Raw genomic sequence first — 24,822 nt, 5'->3', positions numbered from 1 at the left:
CTACAGTCCGAATCATATCTTTCAAAATTTGTATAGTTCTTTCGGACTGCCCATCCGTCTGTGGATGAAATGTTGTGCTAAAATTCAACTTAGTACCCAATTCCCTGTGTAAGCTCATCCAAAAATATGAGGTGAACTTTGTATCCCTATCGGAGGTAATCGTCATTGGCACTCCGTGCAAACGTACTATCTCACGAATGTATATTTGAGCTAACTTTTCAGAACCATGTGTGACAGGAATCGGTATGAAGTGAGCACTTTTTGTCAATCTATCTATGATCACCCAAACGGCGGTATTTCCTCTATTTGACTTTGGCAAAGCAGTGACAAAGTCCATGGCAATGTGGTCCCATTTCCATTCTGGGATTTCTAACGGTTGTAATTTGCCATAAGGCCGTTGGTGCAACGCCTTCACTTGCTGACATGCTAAACATCGTTCTACAAATGAAGCTATGTCTCGCTTCATGCCTTCCCACCAAAATCTTGTTTTTAAATCTTGGTACATCTTTGTACCTCCCGGATGTGCTGCGTAAGGCGTGTCATGAGCCTCGCTCATGATCTCATTTCTTAATTTCTCATCATTGGGTACACAGATTCTTCCCTCAAACATCAATGCATTATCTGCTGCTTCTTGGTATGACTCATGCTTCTCGGTACGGATTTTCACTCGTAATCTTTCCAATTTTTCATCCTTTCTTTGCATACTAACAATCCTTGATCTTAGGTCGGGGGTAACACTGAGTGTCGCCATGATCAAATCTGTGGTTTACGGTGGAAATACCACTTCCAACCTTAACCTTTCGAATTCCCTGACCAAGTCATTTTCCTTGGTTAGGGTACACCCTAACTGAGCTCGTTCCATTATGCTCAAGGCATCTGCCACTACGTTGGCTTTGCCTGGATGATAATTGATTCCACAATCGTAGTCCTTGACCAATTCTAGCCATCTTCTTTGTCTCATATTCAGATCCTTCTGTTCAAAGAAATATTTGAGACTCTTATGGTCGGTGTAAATTTCACACCTTACTCCATAAAGGTGGTGTCTCCAAATTTTCAATGCGTGCACTACTGCTGCTAGCTCTAGGTCATGTGTCGGATAATTTGCTTCATGTGGCCTCAGCTGTCACGAGGCGTAAGCTATGACCTTTCCCTCTTGCATCAGTACACAACCTAGTCCTTTCTTTGATGCGTCCGTATAGATAGTGTATTCCTTGTTTGCTTCTGGAACGGCTAGTACTGGGGCGGTGGTCAACCTCTTCTTCAATTCTTGAAAGCTTTGTTCGCATTCGCCTGTCCACAAGAACTTGACTTCTTTCTTGAGCAGATGAGTTATATATAGGCTTGGCTATTTTGGAGAAATCTTGTATAAAATTACGGTAGTAGCCTGCTAATCCTAGGAAGCTACGAATCTTGTGAGGTGTCGTTGGTGATCTCCATTCTTGCACTGCTTGAACCTTGGCAGGATCCACTTTGATTCCTGCAGTGAAATGACGTGGCCCAAGAAATTGACTTCTCGTAGCCAAAATTCACATTTGCTATACTTAGCATAAAGCTTTTCAGCTCTTAGCTTCTCTAGCATAAAGCTTTTCAGCTCTTACCTTCTAGATTTCCGGCAGAAATGTGCAGTTAAAGTTTTACATTTTAAAAAGGTAGTAAACGAAGTCCAAATGACTTGAAATGTTACCAGAGCTTACAAGACACATGTATCTACACACTGTAAAATTTTGAAGATTTTTGGACGAGGGAAACCTCGTCGACTCATCAGTCCAGAACGTAAGAAGTTTTCTCAAAATGGTTGAAATTACAACATTTACACATATAATCATAGATCTATAATTCCACCATTATTCTCATGCATTTTCTCACTAATAACTCATCATGCTTCAATTATCATAACATATAACCCTCTTAAGGGTTTTCAAGAAATATATCTTCCCTTCTCATGCATCTAACATGTAGAGGTGTATGAGCATATGAGGAGTAGTGGAAAGTTTGAAGGAGTTCATATGCTTTCTTTCACCAACATTTTCGAAAATTATACGAGTAGAGAGGGGACTATCATGCTTCAATATGCTTCAATATACATGCTTATACATCATGAAAATATATACATAACATAAGAGGAGAATTGAGGTTGCTACCAACAAGATCAATGGAGGTGGAGTAGAAGATGATGCGTAGTATGCTTGGAGCTTGTGCTTAAAGATTGGAGCACACTTGATGGCTTTAGTGTGAAGATAGAACACTTTTGGCTTCCTTAACTCTTTCCAAAAATGGTGAAACAAGGAGAGAAGTGTGGTGGAGTGAGGAGTGGAGGGGCTGCCGAAAATATGAAGGAGAAAGGGGAGAGAGAGAGAGAGCTTGCCTTGATGAGAAGTGATGGTGTGATCTTGGCTATTAATGCATATCTTGTAGTAAATGAAGAAGTGATGGTGAGGATGTCATGCTCTTAATTGTGCAGGAGAGTAAGAAGAGAGAGATCAAGCAAGGGGGGAGGGAGAGAAGCTTGTGCATGTACATGTGTGAGCTTAAAAATGGGGATTGTGTTGGCTAGATAGGTTAGCCTTTTAGGGGACTGGTTAATGGTGCATGTGAGTCTCATTTAAGGAGGAAAAAGAAAAGAGTGTGGGGGAGAGGTAGAGACCGAGAGAGGGAGAGAGTGAGGAAGGAAGAGAGATCGAGAGAGAGGAAGAGAGATCGAGGGGAGTAAGAGAGGAAGAGAGATCGAGAGAGAGGAAGAGAGATCGAGAGAGAGAGAGAGGAAGAGAGATCGAGAGAGAGGAAGAGAGATCGAGGGGGGTGAGGGGAAGAGAGATCGAGGGGGGAGAGGGGAAGAGAGTTCGAGAGGGGAGAGGGGAGGGGAGAGGGGAAGAGAGATCGAGAGGGGAGAGGGGAAGAGAGATCGAGAGGGGAGAGGGGAAGAGAGATCGAGAGTGAGAGTGAGAGTGAGAGGTATATATATAAATGCTTGGATAATTAACTCTTATTTAGGGTGTAGGAATATATCCCAAGAAAATATATCTATTCACGTGTGAGGAAAAATTATCTCAATTATGATATTACTAATATCATAATAACAATGCATCAATAAATCATATGTGAATATTCTACTAAGTAAAATATCTATATCACATAGACATTTCAATAAAAATATAGGGCGAAGATATGTCTCTCACAAATAGGATTTATAAGGCTCGAAAAAAATAATATCGCCTCCTATTAAACTCTCAAAATAATTCTTATCTCATTTATTCGCCCACGTACATAATTCCTCTAGCTACTATTTAAAACTCAATTTAAATCGAGCTAGGGCACAAATAGCTTCTCAAAATACGGGGTGTTACATTGCGGCATCTCCTGCAGTGCTTCCACCAATGGAATATTAATTTGCACTTTCCTGAAGATCTCTAAGAACTTGGAGAACTGCTCCTGCACCCTCTCTTTCTTATGGCGCTGAGGGAAATGTGTAGTCACAGTTGCTGGCGAAGTAGCTTTTTGCTTTTCATCATTCTTTCTGCCAGAAACCTCAACAGTGACCTCCTCAGCTTTTTCTTCAATGAGCCGTGCACTCTCATCTTTTGCCGTCATGGCCCCTTCCTGTGTAGTCCCGCTCGGCAAATCAACCATCTTAAAATGACGCTGGGGAAACGGCATCCACCCAGGAGGACGCAGATGAGGTGGAAGTCGTCGGCCTTCCTCATGGACTTTCCACGATAGCTCTCCTCTCTCCATCTCACGAGATCCATGGCTACCTTCAGAGGTGGCTTCATTCTTCAATCCAATGGCCATGCACTGCTTCTTTGGATTCACTTTGGCATTGTTTATGAGATTACCCGACTGTTGGAGTTTGTTGACGGCGGTGGTCATTTGAGTCCCCACAGCAACAGCATTGGACTCTAGCTTTTCCATCATCTCGTCGGATTTGGACATGAACTTCATCAGCAACTCCTCTATATTCGGCTTCTTCTCTTCATTTATCATTCCATTGGTTACCGAGAAGCCTGGTGGAGGTTGAATTGCATTGTTGGGATTCCCATACGCCAAATTCGGATGTGGACGCCCTCTATGATGAAGCTGTTGTCCATTATTATACCCGCTCTGTTGCCCGTGCTGAAAGTTCTCGTAGTTTCTGCCATTAATGTAGTTGACGTCTTCTACCTCTGTCGGGATCTCTACAGCTGGCTCAGAATTGCCAACAGTCATATCATTGATTTTCGAGTTCATCTCTGCCAGCTGAGTCAAAATCAATGCCATGGGATCTGAGCTGGATGCAGCATCAACTTTCTTCAACTGAACTCTCTCGGATGGCCATTGATAACTTGTAGTAGCCATGCTTTCAATGATCTCCATTGCCTCCGAGCTCCCTTTCTTGAGCAGAGAACCTCCAGCTGCTGTATCCATAAACATTCTCGCACGCTCACCACACGCATTGTAAAACATGACCACCAGAGTCCCCTCATCAAAGCCATGGGACGGGCACTTCCTCAGCTTCTCCTGGTATCTTTCCCATGTTTCAGCCAAAGTCTCTCCATCAAATTGCTGAAATTGAAGAATGTCCATCTTCAACTTCAAAGTAAGCCCAGGAGGATGAAACTTCCGTAGGAAAAGATCTGCCAGGTCCCCCCATACTGGATTGGCTCCCAGCTGTAGAGTTTGATACCACGACTTTGCCTTATCCCTGAGTGAGAAAGGAAAAAGGCGGAGTCGAATAATGTCATAAGGGACTCCATTCATCTTAACAGTGCTGCACAGCTCCAGGAATTGCGCCAGATGCGCATTGGGATCTTCCAAAGCTTTGCCTCCATACTGGTTTTGCTGCACCATCGTGATTAAACCAGTCTTGAGCTTAAAATTGTTTGCGTTGACTCTTGGAGGCTCGTGAAAATAGTATTGCGGGGTGAACGCCTCATTGATTGGGGCCTGTTTCTGCGCGCCAGCATCTTTCTGAGCATCCAACAACGCTTGTAGTTGTTCTCTCAACGCCCGGACATCTTCTGCAGTGGCAGCCATCGTGTCTAGTGTGGCTTCTCTTTTCTTGATGTTGTTGAGGTGGAGCGCGGCTTCAATCTCTGGATCAAAATCTTCAAGGAAGATTCTGAGATCGTGTGTTTATTCACTACCTGGAAAGCTCCAAACACAAGAATTAGAACCACAGGAAAAACAAAGAACAGAAAAAAAATAACATAAATAAAATCCAGGTTAGTCTCAAACAATTAAAAGATAGTATTGATAAAAATCAGTCCCCGGCAACGGCGCCAAAAACTTGTTCGCTATTTTATTAACACGCCGCAAGTGTACGGGTGCAATTGTGTATAGTGGCAAACAAGGTCGAATCCACAGAGACTGATTAGAACCAATACATATCCTAGATTATTATTCCTCTATCTGGAAAATCGAAATTGAGAGTTTTGTTTTTAAAACTAAAAAAATAAATAAATACTGGAAACAAAATAAATCAAGCTGTGAAACAGAGAAACAGATAAGAGAAGATTTCTCAAGGTAAAGGTTTCAACAGATTCTCTTAACTAACATGTTCAATTCAATTAATCAGATGATTCCTAAGGCAATCTCAAAACTAGTCTATACCCACTCCCGTGGCATACAAACCGTTGATTACATGCAAGGCTACCGTCCCCGGATCGCACTTCTAACATGCAACTCCTAAAAGCTCATAGGATTAACGCCCTCACAAATATCAATTCCCTTTAGAATTAAATATATGTGTTCTATGTTCTTAGTTCAGGTAATAATTATCATCTCCCGATCTCAAATTAAAACCTATGATTATGCTAAATTGGTGGCCAATCAATAAAGCAAACAATAATAACAAGAACATAAAAATGAATAACAATCTCAATTAATTGAATCAAACAGTCAGAAATTCAAATCATGTTTACTCCCTAAACCCTGGGAAAAAGGGATTCTAGTCACACATAGACATATGACTAAAAATCAATATCTCAATAAAACTATAAAACATTCAACAATAAAACCGTAGTCAAATTGAGAATCTTCAGTTCTTGCTCCAATGGTGTTCTCCGTCTTCTCAAAGCTCTCCAAAAGATGTAAAATATGATAAAAGATGATTGGGTATTAAGTTATTGGATGGTATTTATATGCCCTAGGTCTTCAAGCTCCAAAAAAACTCAAAAATCGCGCTTTAAGTGAAAAATCCGGAAATTGGGCGAGAAAACGGCGTCTCGCGCGGCCGGGTCGCGCGGCTGCGCGCCGAGACCGCATGACCTCTCGCGGCCTGCTCGAGCGCCGAGCCCGCGCGCGCTGTTTAGAGTTTCTGCCTTCGTCGCGCAGCCGCGCAACCTCGCGCGGCCTTGCGTAGTGATTTTATTTTGGCTCGTTCTCCCTCGTCCGAACTCCGATGTATGAACCGTTTGCGCTCACAAACTCCTCGCGAGATGAACTACAACTTGTATTTCAGCAAAATCGTCCAAATTCTGCTTATTTATTTCTGAAAAATACGTTCAAACACAAGCAAGTGACAAGTTCTTGACCAGAAACCAATATAAGCTCAAAATAAACCATCAAACACACAAAAACCTCATAACTAACCATCAAATATGACATACCAAGAGGTAAAAAATGCATGTTCATCATCAGCCACTACCTCACTTTTTTTTTCCTCAACCTCACGAGCTCTCCTTACTTGAGATAATTTCAGCTAATCCTCTTGAACTTGTTGAGGTGTCAAAGAAATAAGCATGGTGAATTTGTTGTTGTGCTTGAAGGTGTAGTGATTGTGGAATCCATTATAGGTCACCCTTCGATCAAACTGACATGGCCTCCCCAACAAAATGTGACTAGCATGCATTGGCACCACATCACAAAGAACTTCATCTTGGATTATACATCTTGTGTGGAAGATGTTCTCCCTTTGTTCTTCCTCATGTTTGATTTGTACGTTTAGAGCCCTTCGAATCATCAAAAGCTCACCATGTTCTGGTACAATCTCCTCCAATTGTTCATCATCTTCATCATCATCATCATCATGTCCTCTTTCAGATTTGATTTCTCCATTCGGCTTCAAGACTATCACCCTTTTGTTCGGACATTGGGATGCAATATGTTCAACACCTTGATATCGAAAATATTTGATATCTCTATTTCTAGTAGAAGATGTAGAATTAGAGATACATTTGCCCTTTTTGCCTTCATTGGACTTGAATTTGGACACTTCATTTTGAGGTTTGGAGGATGCCCCAATATTAGGCTTAGATGAAGTTCACTCCTTCGGCTTTGAAGATTGAGAACTTGTTGGAAAATTCCTTTGAAAGGTTCCCTTCTTCTTCAATTGACTCTCCACTTCCATAGCCTGTGAACCATATCCTCCAGCTCCATATAGTGTTTTTTAGGTCCACGATCATTGCAATCTCCTTATTCAGCCCACATAGGAATCGAGCCATGGTTGCCTCTCTATCCTCATCAACATTTGCCCTAAAACATGGCAATCTCCTTCTCTTTGTAGTACTCATCAACAGATTTAGTACCTTGATTCATATATTGTAATTTTTTGATACAATTCACAAAAATAATGAGAATGTACAAATCTCTTACGTATTATGCTTTTCATTTCCTCCCGTGTGGAAACTGGCCTCTCTCGATAGCGCCTTCTATTTGTTGTCAATTCATCCCACCAAACTATAGCATAATCAGTGAATTCAATTGCAGCAAGTCTAACCTTCTTCTCCTCGGAATAGTTGTGACACTCAAAGATGAGTTCACCTTTCTTTCCAACTCCAAATAGGCTTCAGGATCACTCCTTCCTTAGAATATTGGGATCTTCAATTTGATGCTTCCCAAGTCTCCATCAACTTCATTTTGACGTGTTCTTCTACCTCATCCTCGCCTTTCATTTCGATGCGTAGATGCAACATCATCTTTTCCTTCGCTCTCTCTTCCCCTTCACTTCTTCGCGTTGCTTCAAGTTCCAATTCCAAGCGTTCTGTTACACTTTCCATAATATTTCCAAACCTTGCAAATTGTTGTTGCATGGCTTGCAATGTAAATTCAATATGATTTATTTTTTCCATGACCTCACAATTCAATCGTGTATCACTCAAAAATATTTATTCTCACACAAACACTCGTGTATCAGTCGTAGGACTTTTACCATTCAATTCTCGTTTATAAGAATTTCAAATGAACTAAAACAAATCAATAAAGAACAAGACAAGTAAAATTCACCAAACTTCAGCCCTTGGATGCAAGAAGAACTAGGATTTTGCAACAAGTGTATGGATCTCCTAAGGAAAATAGAAGTGAAATAGAAATTTTGGATTTTTTTCTTGAGTATATATATATATTTCTTTTCTTTGCTTTTATTTTGTTTTTTTATGCATATGAAGCAACAACAATGGAAAATAAAGGATATTGAAATTTTGCAGATCTTTTGTATTTTTTTTTTTTTTTTGCTTTTTGTTGTAAACTATTTTTGTTTGACAACGAGAATGAATATAAGATATATGAAAAGATGAAGAAAATAAAAGATAGAGTTTGGATCAATACCAGATTGCTCTGATAACCAAATGATATGGATAGAAATGGACGAATGACCCGTTGGATATAATGATTCAAGAACCCGACATATAAGAGTAGGAAACGGTCTCCCTAGATCGAGAATCTAGTTTGATCAACCCCTAAGAGCGTAGAAACCTCGACTAGTTGGCTATAGAATTAGCCAAGAACCTCGGAATAGATGAACGCCACAAGACATTGTTCAAATGTCTTGATAAGTTCTAATTAAACAAGTGAAAAACTCATAAGAGAACTCAACTCACTAAGCAAAAATGCTAATTTTCGTTTATATCAATGGTGTGTGAAATACAAGTGATTACGTGCCTAATTATAGGCTCAAAAATGTCTCTTAAGAACCCCACACACTTACCACTACTTAAAACCATTAAAAAGGAACATAATAACACAAATGTAACTCCTAAACATTTTGTATGACTCGTGGACACCAAAAGTCACTTATTAAACACAAAAAAATATAACTTAAAATGAGGTTTTAGTTGGCTAAACCCATTTGGAGGAAAATGGTGTGTTTATTCTTCAATTTAGGCCTCCAAAATATGATGTGTTATTAGCCCAAACTTCAAGTAGCATCAAGCCCATCCACTTGAATAATATTCACCATTTGGCGCAAATGTAGAATTGTCTTGGACTTGGACTTTAATTTCATAAACTAAAAGCAACATGTACTCATTTATTCTTTTAGCTCTAGCTCTTGTGATTAGCCCACTTGGAATAATTAAAGGCTCCATCTTGTATTTGGCCAGTTTGAATGCGTCTCCATCAAACTTCTTGAGCTAAGGACACCAACAATATCCTTATTCAATTTTTTTAAATAATTGAATTTATAAATAAAACTAATTAAATCATATATATTTTCATTTGCAAAAATATTTAATGCAAATCATTTCATGCTCAACTCATATAATAAGTAATTAAACTTTATATATGCAAATAATAATAATGATATTATTATGCTATCATTCTTTAAAATAATTAATTAATCAAACCAAAATATAAGGTCTAATTAATAAATTAATTGAGCTCGGTGTTAAAAATTAGAAAAAACACTAAGTTCATGTATTTGTGAGCAAAAAATAAAAGTCATGTTAAATTTCAGACAGTGAACAAAGTTTGTGTATTTACAGGCTAATAACTCTAAAATATAAAACAAAATGTATTCCTAAAATATTTCTTCGGCATATTGTTTACTTCGATAATATGCTAAAAGATTCGGAAAATGGAAAGTATTAAAAAAAAAAGAGGGTCTTTGGTTGAGCTTATAAGCTCTTTAAAACACCAAAATAAACTTCTAAATAGCTTATAAAGCTCTAAAACTAAGCTTGAATGGCTAGAAGCTCCCCAAGTATAAGTTTCTCTATCTCAATTCTTTTTTCTTTTTTTTTTTTCATAATCTTATATGTAACAATTTCAATTATAATTTTTTATTTTCATCATATACCTTCTCAAGATCATCTATCTTCGATTTTCTCTTTCTAACTAAAAATTATGTCTCTAACTTATAAGCTCAATTACCCAAATACTTTGATAATTTATATAATTTTAACAAAATTATATCTTATAAACTCTTAAAAACATCTTATAAGCTCTAAAAACTTAGAGCATCCACAACAGATCTCTCAAAATTTTACTCCTAAAAATATTCCTAAAGTCTTCCCTAAATTATTTTTAACCCTTAATTTACAATTGCACGCAGCAGCTCTCCTATTTTTCATTATCTATTTTATAAATTTAGGATTAGATTTAAGGGGGTGTAAATTTAGGATTAAATTTGAAGGGGTGTAAATTTTTTTGTGGGCCCAACTTAATATAGGTGATCTATTGGATGATCATTTTATCTCACTTTTTATTATTTTAGCTCAAATTTAAAATTAGGATTACTTGTGAATGCTCTTATAAACTCTTTAAAATAAACTTTAACTAAATACCCTCTAAACGTCGGAAGCTTTTCCTCGCCTATCCATTTACCTCCTTGGCTATTTCGTGTCATGTTTGGACTTAAAAGGGAAATATGAATAGCTACTTAATCAGATATATTGTCTAACAATGGAACTTTGAATCCTTTTTTTTTTGTGAGAAAAGAAGTTTGATCGAGCATCTTATTGTTTTTAAGTCTACTTAGGACAATTCTTTTGTTAATGAAATTTGTCGGTACTGTAATGTTTAAAACATAGACGTAAGTACTTTTTATACTACTATAATTTATTTGGCAGGTTTGTTGCATAATTTTATTTTTTTATCTTATCTTTCTTTGAGATCACTCGGCAATTAATGATCAACGCATTGGTGGGGCTAACAACCCACCAGTCACTAGCTACAGTGGTACCGCCGGATCCATGCATTTTCTTTCTTAGTTCGGATGATGATTTCTACCTACGTATATTTATTTAGAGTTGGTTCATAAGCACGTTAGGATATAACAAGTGATTTATATTAAAATATGTATTGTCGATAAAAATAAAAATAAAAATATTAGTATTGTGTATTTATATTTGGTAGTTAAAATATGAAATATGTATATTACTATAAGAAACAATAGGGCCGAATGGCCCTATTCAACATACAAAATCAAATTTTGTCCACCATTTAAAAAAATATAAATTTTGGCCATTTTTTGTATGTCATGACTATTCTACCATTCTCTCTCTCTTCTTTCTTTCTCATCTTCCTCTCTCTCTCCAGCGGCTCCTCTCTCTTTCTCATCTCCCTCTCTCTCTCTCTCTCCAGCGGCTGCGCGGCAGCGGCGCCGAGCTTGGAGAATTCGTCGGAGCTCTCGCGGCGGTGGTGGAGGAGATCCTCCCTCTCTCTCTCTTTCCAGCGGCTGTCGCTCTCTCCTCTCTCTTTCTCATCTCCCTCTTTCTCTCTCTCTCCAGCGCGCGGCGGCGGCAGATCTGGTCTGATGAGGCGGCGGCGGTGGATCTGATCTGATCGTTGCGCCGCCTTCTCCATCGGCAGATCTGATCTCCGCCTCCTTCGATTTCAGCCATGGCAGATCTGATCTGATCTGATCTGTGTGCTGCACGTATGACACTTATGGCACTATTAGTGCCATAAGTGCCATAAGTGCACTCTTCCCCCTAGGATTTAGATATTCCGGCCATTTAAGGTTTAAATTATCCATTTGAGGTTTAGATGTTCCATTTAGGGTTTAGATTATCCATTTAGGGTTTAGATGTTCCATTTAGGGTTTAAATGATGTTGTTGTTTCTGTATTTGTGCGGCACGTATGGCACTTATGGCACTATTAGTGCCATAAGTGCCCAAAATGATTATTTTACTTTGGTTTTATTTTGGATTTTCGTTGGCACTTATGGCACTAATAGTGCCATAAGTGCCTAACCCGACCCGGCACGCGACCCGCGTGCCTGATCCTACCCGGTCCGCCTCATTAAGGGTAAAAACGTCCAAATCAATAAAAATGGCCAAAATTTGTGTTTTTTCAATGTGTGGCCATAAATTGTGTTTTATGATTTATTTTGGCTACTTCAAAATTTTACTCTTACTATAAATTAGTTGTTTGATATTATAGATTAAAGTTTAAATTAGATGAGTAATTACAATTATATAATCTTATGAAAAATTGAAAACGAGAATTCTTACTCTCTCCTTTTCTGTTAACTCTATCTCTCTCGTTTCTCTCGCAATTCACACACTACACATATATTGAATCACAATAGACGCGCACACACAATTGATGCTACTATATCAAAGATGCAATTGCACACCAATTATGTCTATCTCATCGGCGGCACCTCCGCATCGGTGGTGAGGGCACGCAAGGTGCCAGTGGCACCTCTGTGTTGGTGGTATTGTTGTTGTTGGATGACAACACCACCGAGCGAAGGCTCCACGCCGGTTGCGAGACAAATGAACACGATTAGGTTGAGCGTTGTGGCAAGTGTTGTGAATGTGGTCGTGATTATGGAGATTGAAGAAGAGGGTTATTTTTTCTTCTACAAGAATAATTTGTACTACTGTTCACAGAATGAATACATATCTTAGTGTAGAGCGAGATATGAAATTAAAAGAGGAACAATGTTTATATGTGTGTATTTTAGATAAATACATGCCTTCTACTTTACTCATATAAGGTACAAAACAAGTAATTACGGGTTATATGTTGAGTTAATATATAAAACTATCCACTTTCATATTGTAAAGATAAAAATTGTCCACTAAAATAAAAATAATAAAAACTATCCACTTTTTGATTGAAAAGACAAAAATACCCCTTACTTTAAATTTTAAAAAAATGGCCACTCATTTCTCTCTTTCTCTCCTCTCTCTCTTCACGTTCACGTCACTCTCTCTCTCTCTCTCTCCCTCTTCCTCTCCTTCTCGTCCTCGCCGCCGCTCCACAGTTGCGGCCCACCACCACCGCTACACTGCTGTTCTGAGACGGAGGAAGCCGCGCACGCGGCAGCGTTGCTCTGCCACTGCTGACTCGCCGGGGAAGAAGACGCTCTTCTGGCTCGGCACCTTTGACTCCGCCGCGCCGCCTCCCCCGGTCCGACGCTCCGCCTTCCTCGGTCCGACGCGCCGCCTCCCTGGTTCGACGCTCCCTCGGAAGCCTCCCCCTCCGATCGCCTACATCAGCGCCTCCTCTGTACACCTGAATTCGAGTCCGCCCCACCCCTGAATTCCAATTCGCCTCGCCGGAGTCGTTGCAGCGGCTGGGCAGATCTGGCGCGGCCGTGAGCTGCCCACTGAACGGCAGATCTGGCGCGGGCAATAGAGGATGGGGTCGGACGGCAGTGGGTGGCGTGGGGTCGGACGGTGGTGGGTGGCTGCAGCAGCTGGGCAGATCCGGTCAAAGCAGATCCGATCTGATTACCGAAGAGACGTGAATAGATCTGGATTGGCTGGCTGTGGATGTGGTTGTGTGAGATTTATGTGAGTTTATTGAGTGATATGCTGTGCTTAAATGCTGAATCTGGAATAACGGAATGGATTGGAGGTGTTTGTTTGGTTTTTCTCTCTCCGTGAATTCGGGCATCACATTTTACAAAATTGTTAATGTGGCTTGATTTGTGGATCTAAAGTCTTAAGAGTTTGGGTATGGATGAGCTGATTTTCACGGTTTCGGCAGCTCCTTTACTTCTGCACTTTGTGGGAAATAATAAAAGAACAAAAAGTAAAGTTTTCTCTGATCTTACTTTTTTAATACTAATTTTCTTCTTCTGGGTCTGTCTATTTCTCTTCTCTCCCTCTCCCTCTCTGGCTCTCCCTCTTTTCTCTGTGCTGCAGTTTCGATCTCTCTCTCTAGGGTTTCGTTTGGTCCTCTTCCTCTATAAGAGATCGTTTCTTCTTCACCGAAGAATTTTCTAGCGTCCGAGGAGGATTGAAGAATTTCGATCTAATGTGATGAAAGCTGTAGTGATATTGTCGAGATTGAAGAATTTCGATCTATTTCTGTTGAGATTTTTGTTTTAGCTTTGATGAATGAGAAATAGATGTGAAAAAACAGAGGAAATTTTTTTCACTGATGTATAGTAGATTTAAATACAATTAATTTTCTGTTGAGCTATATTTTTTAGGAATTTGCAAAAAGATAATATGATAGTGATTTTGTATATTTATTTTTAATGTTCTTAAATTCACAACTAGATTTATGAATTCATAATTAGATTTATGAATTCACGACCACATTTATGAATTCACAATTGAATATTCTCGAATTCACAACCAGATCTATGAATTCACAATTTAATATTCTCGAATTCACAACCAGCTCGATAAATTCACAATTTAATATTCTTGAATTCATAACCAAATTTATAAATTCACAACTAAAATTCGAATTCACAATCAAAATAAATTCTAATTTTAGTTGTGAATTCAAACTTTATAAACTCAAATTCACAACTACTTGATTTCACAACCAAAATAAATTCTGATTGTGAATTGAATTCTGGTTGTGGATTCATTAAAACTCGAATTCACAATCAAAATAAATTCTAGTTTTAGTTGTGAATTCAAACTTTAAAAACTCAAATTCACAACTACTTGAATTCACAACTAAAACTAGAATTTATTTTGGTTGTGAATTCAAGTAGTTGTGAATTTGAGTTTTTAAAGTTTGAATTCACAACTAAAACTAGAATTTATTTTGATTGTGAATTCGACTGGTTTTGAATTCACAACCAAAAAATTCTTATTGTGAATTAAATTTAGGTTGTGAATTCACAACCAAAAAAATCTGGTTGTAAATTAAATTTTGATTGTGAATTCGACTGATTGTGAATTCACAAACAAAAAATTCTGGTTGTGAATTCACACTGGTTGTGAATTCACAATTCACAACCAATCGAATTCACAACCAAAAACTTTTGGTTGTGAATTCACATTGGTTGTGAATTGCGGGATTTTTTAAAGGGGTGATGTAAAGTGGACATTTTTTTAATTTTTAATGTGAAGGGTAGTTTGGTAACAGTGGACATTTTTTAAGTTTTTTATTTTAGTGGACATTTTTTATCTTTACAATATGAAAGTGGCCATTTAAAAAATTCACTCTTATATGTTTGTTATCTGTATCTTATCAGGACTATCAAACATAGTCATCAAATAGTAATTAAGTATGAAGAGATCATTTTAAAATAATGATAATTATAATTTTTACTCCAATTATGTTCATAGATTTTCTTATAAAAAATAAGTATAGTCCTTTGAGATAGTTCTAAGATGTGCAAGTATGTCAAACAAAACAAGAACAGGAGCTTTAATAATTAAGGTTGAGTATCAGAGAATGATGACTATCTTTTGTGACAAATGTGAAAATATTACAAACTCATAAAATCTATAAACAAGAAAGAATTAGTGTGAACAACTAAATATAATACTCCCTCAATCCACAAAGAGTGTGTGATGGAGTGGAGGAAACAAATTTTAATAAAATGATTGGAAGATTTGATTTTAATATTAAAAATGTCCCACAAGAGATAGTATTTAGAGGTTGGGCCCACCAAATTGTAAAAAATAAGGGGTGAGTATTTTGTAAATACTGGGTATGAATGTTGTTTAAAATATAAGGGAGAATTTTTAGAAAAGGAAAACACACACTATTAATTTGTAGACGGACGAAAATATATAGTAATAAACACACACTTATATTAGTTGATTTTCCATTTTGTACACAGTGTTATAATATTGTTGACAATCTGATCCTCTCATATTCATGTATTTTATGTATTTATGTATAATTTTGAGTTCTCACCAATAATATGATTATCACTAGATTTCATCCCATTAATAAATAAGACGTTTGACGTTTAATATCACAAGCTTGCCAAGTAGTAATTCGTCTCTCCCATAAATAGGAAATTAAAATTAATTTTTTCCCAAAAAAATTAAAGCAAACAAACCATGGCAAGAAAAGTATGCAAGTTTGTCCAAAATTCAACAAACAAACAAACTTGTCCGTATACATAATAAACCCACTGTCTCATGTCATTGATCCCAACTTGAGACTTGAGAGGGGAAATTTTCCTCTCTCTTTCTCTCTCTAGCAGTGACCACCGACTTCACTTGAGTGTCCTCACCGTAAGTGTCTTTTTCCACTTCATATATACTCATCTCTGCATTACTTTGAAATGATCAAACTATCCAAGACATCTATAGCAAGAATCATATGCGTTCTTGCATGCTGCATCAACACCGAGGAAACTAATCAATGATTTTTCACTTGGGTTTATCTTGTTGAATGTGAAGGGTATAATGATGGGTAGAGCTGTGGTTGTGTTGCTGTGGTGGTGGATTTGGGCAGCAAATGCAGATTACACAATATACCAAGATCCGAAGCAGGCAGTTGGGAGGAGAGTGAAGGACCTCTTAAGCAGGATGAGTCTCCAAGAAAAGATCGGCCAAATGACGCAAATCGACCGCCTCGTAGCATCCGCCCATGTTCTCAACAAGTACTACATAGGCAGCGTGTTGAGCGGCGGAGGCAGCGTTCCGTCGCGCACGGCGTCGCCGGAGACTTGGGTGGACATGGTCAACGCCTTCCAGAAGGGCTCGCTCTCGACTCGTCTCAAGATACCCATGATTTATGGGATCGACGCCGTGCACGGCCACAACGCCGTTTACAGAGCCACCGTTTTCCCCCATAACGTCGGCATTGGAGCTACGAGTGATCCACAACTGGTGAAGAGGATTGGAGCGGCGACGGCCCTCGAAGTCAGAGCTACCGGCATTCCTTATGTTTTTGCACCATGCGTTGCGGTACTTAATTACCAGTGTATTATTTGAATGAATTGCCGGAGAAGAAGATAAGATGGGTTTTCAATTGTGTGGTAGGTTTGCAGAGATCCGAGATGGGGACGATGTTTCGAGAGTTACAGTGAAGATCCCAAGGTAGTTCGAGAGATGACACAGATCATTCCTGGATTGCAAGGACAGATACCTCCCAATTCTCCTAAGGGTGTTCCCTTTGTCGCTGGGCAGTAAGTAGATCTACCCACATTCATTTTTCTTTTTCTTTTTTTTCTTCCAAATGTCAAGAGGATAAGAGAAGACTAACTGTTTTTCCACTTTCCAACTTGACATAGGATTGGACCATTTTAGCTTGAAATTTTCACTACTCTACCTCAATTTTGTCTTCTTCTTTTAACTTTTCTTTAATTTTAATTTTGATATCGTAGTTCGATTTTCATACCTTTTGAGTTGGGGGATGAGAAACTTGTTATTTATTTACATATTTATTTATACAAAAGAAGAACATATATCACTAAGTTATTGTTTCTTATTTTTTTGTTTTCAAAATTTAGTTGGTAATTGTTTTGCAAGTTGATTATTTCATAATGATTTCTATATTTTTATTTCAATTCTCAGTCAATAAATATTACTCCTTATGTCCCTTTTTTTCTAACATGGAGAAAATATAAATTGAATTAAAGTAAAATACTCACTCTTCGAAAGTTAATCACTATTTATAAATTAGGTTATTTTTAACGGGACAAATTAAAATAAAAAACGAGCCACTTTTTTGGAACAAATGAAACATATAAAAACAACAATAATTTAACTAATTTTTAATTAATAATGAATATCAACTTTGAAAGTGAGATATCGAAAATTATGAGATAAAGAATCTGATCTCCGGAGAAGGAAACAGAAACTAAATGATGGAACACATTATTTATGGCTCCACAGAAACTAAATGATGGGACACATTATTTATGGCTCCACTTCGTTGTAAATCAATCAGAGGATCAATTATCTCACATGATATACTCCCTCCGTCCACGAAATGAGTACCCATTTATGAACGGCACGAATTTTAAAAAATATATAAATGTAGTGTAAATAGTTTAAGGATCCTTTTTTTTAGTGTATTAATTAAAGAGATATGTGGAGTACATTTGCCAAAAAGGGAAATGGATACTCATTTTGTGGACGGACGAAAAATTAAATATGAGTACTCATTTCGTGGACGGGGAGTAACTTTTACCCCAAGAATGTTGGTTTCACACTATTTTCAAAACATTGAAAACAAAGGCTACATTTAAAATTTTACTAGTACAACATCCTCAATGAAATTACCATCAAGTTACCCTAGATTAAACCAAATATTCTCAGCTGGAGTTGGTCGTAATCTTGGCAGGCAGAAAGTGGTGGCTTGTGCAAAGCACTACGTCGGCGACGGTGGAACGACGAGGGGGATAAACGAGAACAACACGGTGGCGAGCAGGCACGACCTACTGAGCATTCACATGGCTCCCTACTACAGCGCCGTCATCAAAGGCGTCGGCTCCATCATGATCTCCTACACCAGCTGGAATGGCGTCAAGATGCATGCCAACCGCGATCTCATCACCGGCTTCCTCAAAAACACTCTGCGTTTTAGAGTGAGAACTCTACTCCCTCCCAACTCCATACACCTTTCATACATAACCTCTCTACGGATCCTCATCATTCACTGCAGGGATTTGTCATCTCGGACTGGCAAGGAATCGACAGAATCACTTCGCCGCCGCATCTCAACTACACGTATTCCATCTTGGCCGGTGTTGGCGCTGGAATCGACATGGTTGGTATCAAACTTGGACCAATGTTATGCAAGTTATAAACAATATTTAATAAGATACTACAAAACCTGCAGATCATGGTTCCATACGATTACAAAGAATTCATCGATGGCCTTACCTCCTTGGTGAAAAGGAAATTCATACCCATGAGCCGGATCGACGATGCAGTGGCGAGGATTCTAAGAGTTAAGTTCACCATGGGCCTGTTTGAACACCCTTTGGCCGATTACAGCATGGCCAAGTACCTGGGGAGTCAGGTTAGTTAAGAAATTTCGACAAAATCTGTTCTTATAGTGATCGAGAAATGTGTTTCGCCCGTCACATTGCAAGATTCCAACAGGAACATAGGGAGCTGGCAAGGGAAGCTGTAAGAAAATCTCTCGTCCTTCTCAAGAATGGTGAGTCTGCAGATGAGCCATTGATCCCACTTCCTAAGAAGGCAGCAAAGATCCTTGTAGCCGGGACCCACGCCGATAACATCGGCTATCAGTGTGGTGGCTGGACGATCGAGTGGCAGGGCCTCTCTGGCAACATCACAGCCGGTAAAACCTCCCCGCAATCATTCCATCTCTTACTTAATTGCATTTCCCTTCTTGAAGCGAATCTGACTCTAGTAAACATCAGGCACCACGATCTTGTCTGCAATCAAGAACACAGTGAGCCCCAAAACAAGAGTTGTGTTTAAAGAGAATCCGGATTCTGCATATGTGAAGGCGAACAAGTTCTCGTACGCCATTGTTGTAGTTGGGGAGCCACCGTATGCAGAGACATTTGGAGACAGCACCAATCTGACTCTTCCTGATCCGGGGCCGAGTATCATCATGAACGTGTGCGCCTCCGTGAGATGCGTCGTGGTTCTGGTGACCGGGCGCCCCGTCGTGATCCAGCCGTATCTTGATCATATGGATGCTCTTGTGGCCGCTTGGCTTCCCGGAACGGAGGGCCAAGGTGTTGCAGATGTTCTGTTTGGGGACTATGGTTTCTCCGGCAAGCTCTCTCGTACGTGGTTCAAGACTGTCGATCAGCTTCCGATGAATGTCGGTGACCGCCATTACGATCCGTTGTTCCCTTTTGGGTATGGACTCACCACACATCCTGCAAAGGCTAAATAAACTCTGTGAGAACATGTAGATTTTGTTGCCCACTTCCATTTTTATCCAGTAGTGATGAAATGGATAAAAATAAATAAAGATTGCCTTGATTTTTGTCTTTCAATTCAAACTTCAACTGCTAATGTGGAAAACAAGCACAAGATCAATGGAGATGGAAGAAATCGAGACATAAATGCTACTCAAACGTACGGGTTTTATATTATGATTATGATATCGGAATTACACCATATTGAATGAAACAGTTAGTTCTGTTAGTAAGCTGTTATAGAAGTAATTATCATGTACATGCAAGTGTATGCAACAGCCGATGTAACCCTATCAGTGTATAATAAATATATGAAAAAGGTCTATGGAAGCTTTGATCTTCCTTTACACAAATATCTCTCAATATGATACACAAAATCTTTCTCTAGCTTATATTCAAACATGGTATCGAGCTTCTAATTTTCTCGATCCTTCTACTCTTCCGCTTCACAAATCTCTCGCTTTCTTCTTCCATAGATCTTCTCTCATCTGCCTTTTTTCACATCTCCTTCCATAGATCCTTCACATCTATGGCTAATTCTACAGAAACTACAAATCCAACTCTTCCTCAACTTCATCCAATCAGCGTAAAATTGGATAGAAGCAACTACAATTTTTGGAAAGCACAGGTCGCAGCGACAGCTCGTGCATTTGGATTCGACGATGTGTTACACAGTAAATCTGCTCCATCCAAAACACCTTGAATCCACATCTGATGCTGCTGTTCAAAATCCTGAATATCTCGCTTGGCTTAGGCGAGATCAGTTTGTTTTTAGTTGGATACAAGCCTCTATTTCTCCATCCATGATTGGATATGTAGGGAGATGCACTACTTCTGCAGAAATTTGGATTGCTTTTGAAAAGCTGTTTCAATCGTAATCAAAAGCGCGTGCTATGCAACTTCGCTTTCAACTCCAAACGCTGAAGAAAGGAAACTCATCAATTGATGAGTATATACTGAAATTCAGAGATATCTCGGATCAACTATACAGTGTTGGTCAACAAATATCTGAATCTGATCTTGTTACTCACGTCTTGCCAGGACTTGGTCCAGAATTTGAAAGTATTAGTGTCTTTCTTCAATCCAGATGTGAAGAACTGACATTACATGAACTTCAATTTGCATTGCAAACTCATGAAATTCGTATTCATAATCAAGCTATTGCAAGTGGCAATCTCCCTCCTACTGCCTTTACTGCTCAAACTAATCATGTTTACTCTGCCAATTATGCACAGAATCAAGGTAACAGAGGTCGTGGTCGTGGTGGTAGAGGATCTGGAAATGGATATGGCAACCGAGGTGGCAGAGGTGGTGGTAGGTCCATTGGTAACTACAACAACAAACCAGCTTGTCAGTTATGTGGTAAAACAAATCAACCTTGAAATGCTTTAGGCGTTTTGATGTTAGTTTTACTGGTCCAGATATGAACTCATCTTCATCTCCACAAGCTCACATGTCTACTACTGAAAACTCATATTCCTCTCCACAACAATCCTCAAACAACATAGCTCAAACAACCTCACCTACTGCCTATACTCTAACCTCCCCATCATAGAACTCAAATGTCAACAATGAATGGTACCTCACTGGAGCATCTGCTCATGCTACTTCTGACTTCAACAATCTTCAAATCAGTTCTCCATATCATGGAAATGAAACACTCACAGTAGGTAATGGCTCTCAACTTCAAATCACTCACATAGGTTCTAGTCATTTCTCTTTTCCACATCTTTCCAAAGATCTAATTCTCAGTGATGTGCTTTATGTTCCTGACATTACCAAGAGCTTGTTGAGTATTTCTAAGTTTACCACTGATAACAATGTATATCTTGAATTTCACTCTTCCTACTGTTGTGTTAAGGACAAACAAACTCATCATATCCTGCTGGAAGGCAAACTTAAAGAAGGACTGTACCAGTTGGATTTCAACTCCTCAATCAGGTCCTCATCATCTTCCTCCTGCTACTTAGCCAATAAAGAAAATAATGTCAGTTTGTGGCATCATAGATTAGGCCACCCATGTACTTCTGTTTTACATTCTGCCTTCAAAATAATGCAGTTGCCTAATTCCAAACCTTCATTTTGTAATGATTGTGCAGTCGGCAAAATACATTGTATGAACTTTCCTTCTATAGCTATAAAAACTACAGCACTGTTCCACTTAGTACACACTGATGTCTGGGGTCCTAGTTCAACTGCTTCTCATGAAAATTTCAAGTATTATATCCACTTCATTGATGATTTTACCAGATTTACTTGGATCTACCCTCTACATATAAAATCAGAAGTCTCCACAATATTTGTTAAGTTTAACACATTCATTGAGAGGCAGTTTAATACCAAGATAAAATGTATACAATGTGACTGGGGTGGGGAGTTTAGACCACTACAATCTATCTTAGATAACTTAGGTATTAAGTTTAGGCATCCATGTTCACATACTCACCAGCAAAATGGCAAATCTGAAAGGAAACATAGGCACATCACTGAGTTAGGCCTTATCCTTCTTGCTTCTGCCAAATTACCCTACACATACTGGTGGGATGCCTTTGCTACAGCTGTGTTCCTTATAAATCGTCTCCCCACACCAACACTCAACAATAAATCTCATTTTCAGTCTCTATTCCACACTCTACCTGACTATATCATGTTAAGAACTTTTGGTTGCACTTGTTTTCCATTTCTTAGGCCCTATAACTCCTCTAAACTCCAATTCAGGTCCTCTAAGTGTGTTTTTCTAGGATATAGTCTTTCTCACAAAGGCTATTGTTCAACCTAAAGTATACTTTCTAGATTGCTCGCAAGAGAACGAGGTCAATCGTAGAGTGACAAGTTGACCAAAGTCGTATTCCACGAAAAAGACTTAGCAGGGCTAATTATCTATGTGTTAAACACGTAAAAAAATAAAAACACCTAAACATTCTAACCAATTTTCAAGTGATCAAGTAATGTATTTAAAACAACGAGAAATAAATTCAAAGTAATAAAACAAACAGAAATTCAAGGATTAAAGATTTTAGGGCGACGGATCATCTTCTCGGGAAATCAATAAACAAGTGAAGATCATGCACAATTAATAAACTCACAAAATTCTCCTAACATAGGTGCTCAAACCATAGTTTTCACATTCAAGTATGAGTCTACGCTAATTAAATCACACGAATTCATCAATTATTAGACTACACGTTTCCGATTAAGTCTAATTCCAATTCAACCACGGTCAAGCAACGAGTTCTTCTCTCGATCTCACACGTTGCAAACACAATCAAGCAGTGATCAATTGCAAAATCGAAAATCAAACAATTGAATCGGATAAAGTGCATCAATACATCACAGGCAAATCAATTAAACCCAATTGAATCTCCAACCCTAGATTATGGAAATTAGTTTATCATGCTGTAGAATTCAAAGTAGGAGAAAAGGTAAACCATGGAATTAAAACAAAGAAGAAAGATAAAGAAATAATTGCGAAATTCAAAGTACAAATCCGTTCCAATGAGTAAAGAAAGTGAAATAAAATGATAAACTAAAGTTCTCCTATTGTTCTTGCTTCAAAAAGGGGAAATGATGGAAGTTCTAAGTGAAAAAAGTGTATTTGAATCTCTAAAAACCGCCCTTCTTATGAGAATTCCCGTCAGAAAACTGTCAGGGTCAGCCCGGTTGACTAGTGCGCCGCGGCTCACTTCACATTATACCTATTTTCCTTCAAGCAGTCAACCGGTTAGCTAGTGCGTCGCGGCTCACTGCCTTCTCTTCTCAATCTTCTTCTAATCACCCCCGATTCATTGTGAGCCATGGTAGTGTTAGGTCCAGAGGGTCTCGAATAGGTGTATGGGGGGGGGAGAATACACCTATGGGCTATTTTTCAAACTCCTCAATCAGAGGGATCTCAGATAGAGATCAAAACGAAACTTTACACGCAAACACAGACTCCTGTTTTACTGAAAACAGTTTTGACCAAACAGGATTGACGACTGATACTGAAAGCTCTTCAGTAAAGAGTTATCAGTTAAGTTGCTGGAACTTAACTGATGCAAGTAAGGGCTTCAGTCGGGTTTGCTAAAACAGAGATGATAACACTCTTCCTGACTATCAGAAGATAGATCAATCAGACTGATATCATACGCAGCGGAAATTAAACTTAGTTTCGCAATAGCCTCGGTGGAGCACGTTGTTGGTTTTTAGGTTTCTCTTTGCAGTTAATCAGTGTTCAGTTTATCAATTGAAATAACACAAGTAAGAATATAAAACTGAAAGCTGTAAACAACACAGAGAGTTTTACGTGGTTCGAAAAAACCCTTTCCTACATCCAGGGTTGGTTGATCAGACTAACAATCCACTCCGCAAGTGCTTAACAGGTGCACTGCAAACCAAACTATGTGCTTGCCGGGTGCACACAACCGTACCACTGAAGAAAACCCTTCTTCAGTACCCACGCTTCACTCGCGTCGGATTTCTCTTGCTCAGCACAACCCGTGCTAAGACTTCTCACTCAGAGTCAGAGTACCTTCCTGAACTCCGAATCACTCAAACACTCTTTTGGGGGGGAGGTTTGAACGAGTGCCAACTATACTACAAAGAACAAGTTCTTTGAAGCAAGTTTGACCTTTGGCTTCTGGGTAAATAGAGGTTTGCCTAATGTCTAAGAAAATATATGTAATCAGCAGTGACTGATTTTGGCTTTGGAATTCTCTTCTTCGATTCAAGCTTTGGGGAGGTTAAGCTTTAGGCTGAGTAGCAATTTCGGCAGAGCTTCAGCTTATGTCGTTAAATCGGTGAAGGTTGAAGTGATCCTCGAGCGCTATTTGTAGGAGAACTCTTGAATAGATCCGTTGGCATAGATCGTCCTCAAAATTTCTTCCGTTGGAGAGCAATTCGAATTTGGGCTGAGGCTTCAATCTTCGAGGTTCCTTGTCTGGGTGGAAACGGCTCTCTTTGATGGACAGGAGATGTGACGTCTCTGAAAAGTAACCACCAGATAGGAATGACCTCTGCAGAGATAAGATCCTGAGATCTCTGCATTCAAAAACAATTCTAGTCTATTACAATTACGACCTATGAATTTTGGTATCATCAAAACAAGGGTTAGGATATTCCACACGGTTCCCAACGATTT

At 38.9% G+C, this 24,822-nt stretch overlaps 1 protein-coding gene across 1 annotated transcript; it reads left to right on the top strand.

Annotated features, from left to right (window-relative positions):
- Positions 1-15,936: 15,936 nt before the first annotated feature.
- Positions 15,937-19,784, top strand: LOC130997154 (uncharacterized). Its single transcript, XM_057922413.1, has 8 exons — positions 15,937-16,086; positions 16,255-16,764; positions 16,840-16,985; positions 18,146-18,389; positions 18,467-18,571; positions 18,644-18,826; positions 18,910-19,111; positions 19,194-19,784. The coding sequence occupies exons 2-8, from the start codon at positions 16,261-16,263 to the stop codon at positions 19,679-19,681; spliced, it is 1,872 nt and encodes a 623-aa protein (XP_057778396.1). The 5' UTR covers positions 15,937-16,086; positions 16,255-16,260; the 3' UTR covers positions 19,682-19,784.
- Positions 19,785-24,822: the final 5,038 nt, after the last annotated feature.

The sequence above is a fragment of the Salvia miltiorrhiza genome, chromosome 8, assembly GCF_028751815.1.
Source record: "Salvia miltiorrhiza cultivar Shanhuang (shh) chromosome 8, IMPLAD_Smil_shh, whole genome shotgun sequence".
Classification (NCBI taxonomy): Eukaryota; Viridiplantae; Streptophyta; class Magnoliopsida; order Lamiales; family Lamiaceae; genus Salvia; species Salvia miltiorrhiza.
Note: the sequence above shows the minus strand (reverse complement) of the source record. Positions and strands in the feature narration are given on the sequence as shown.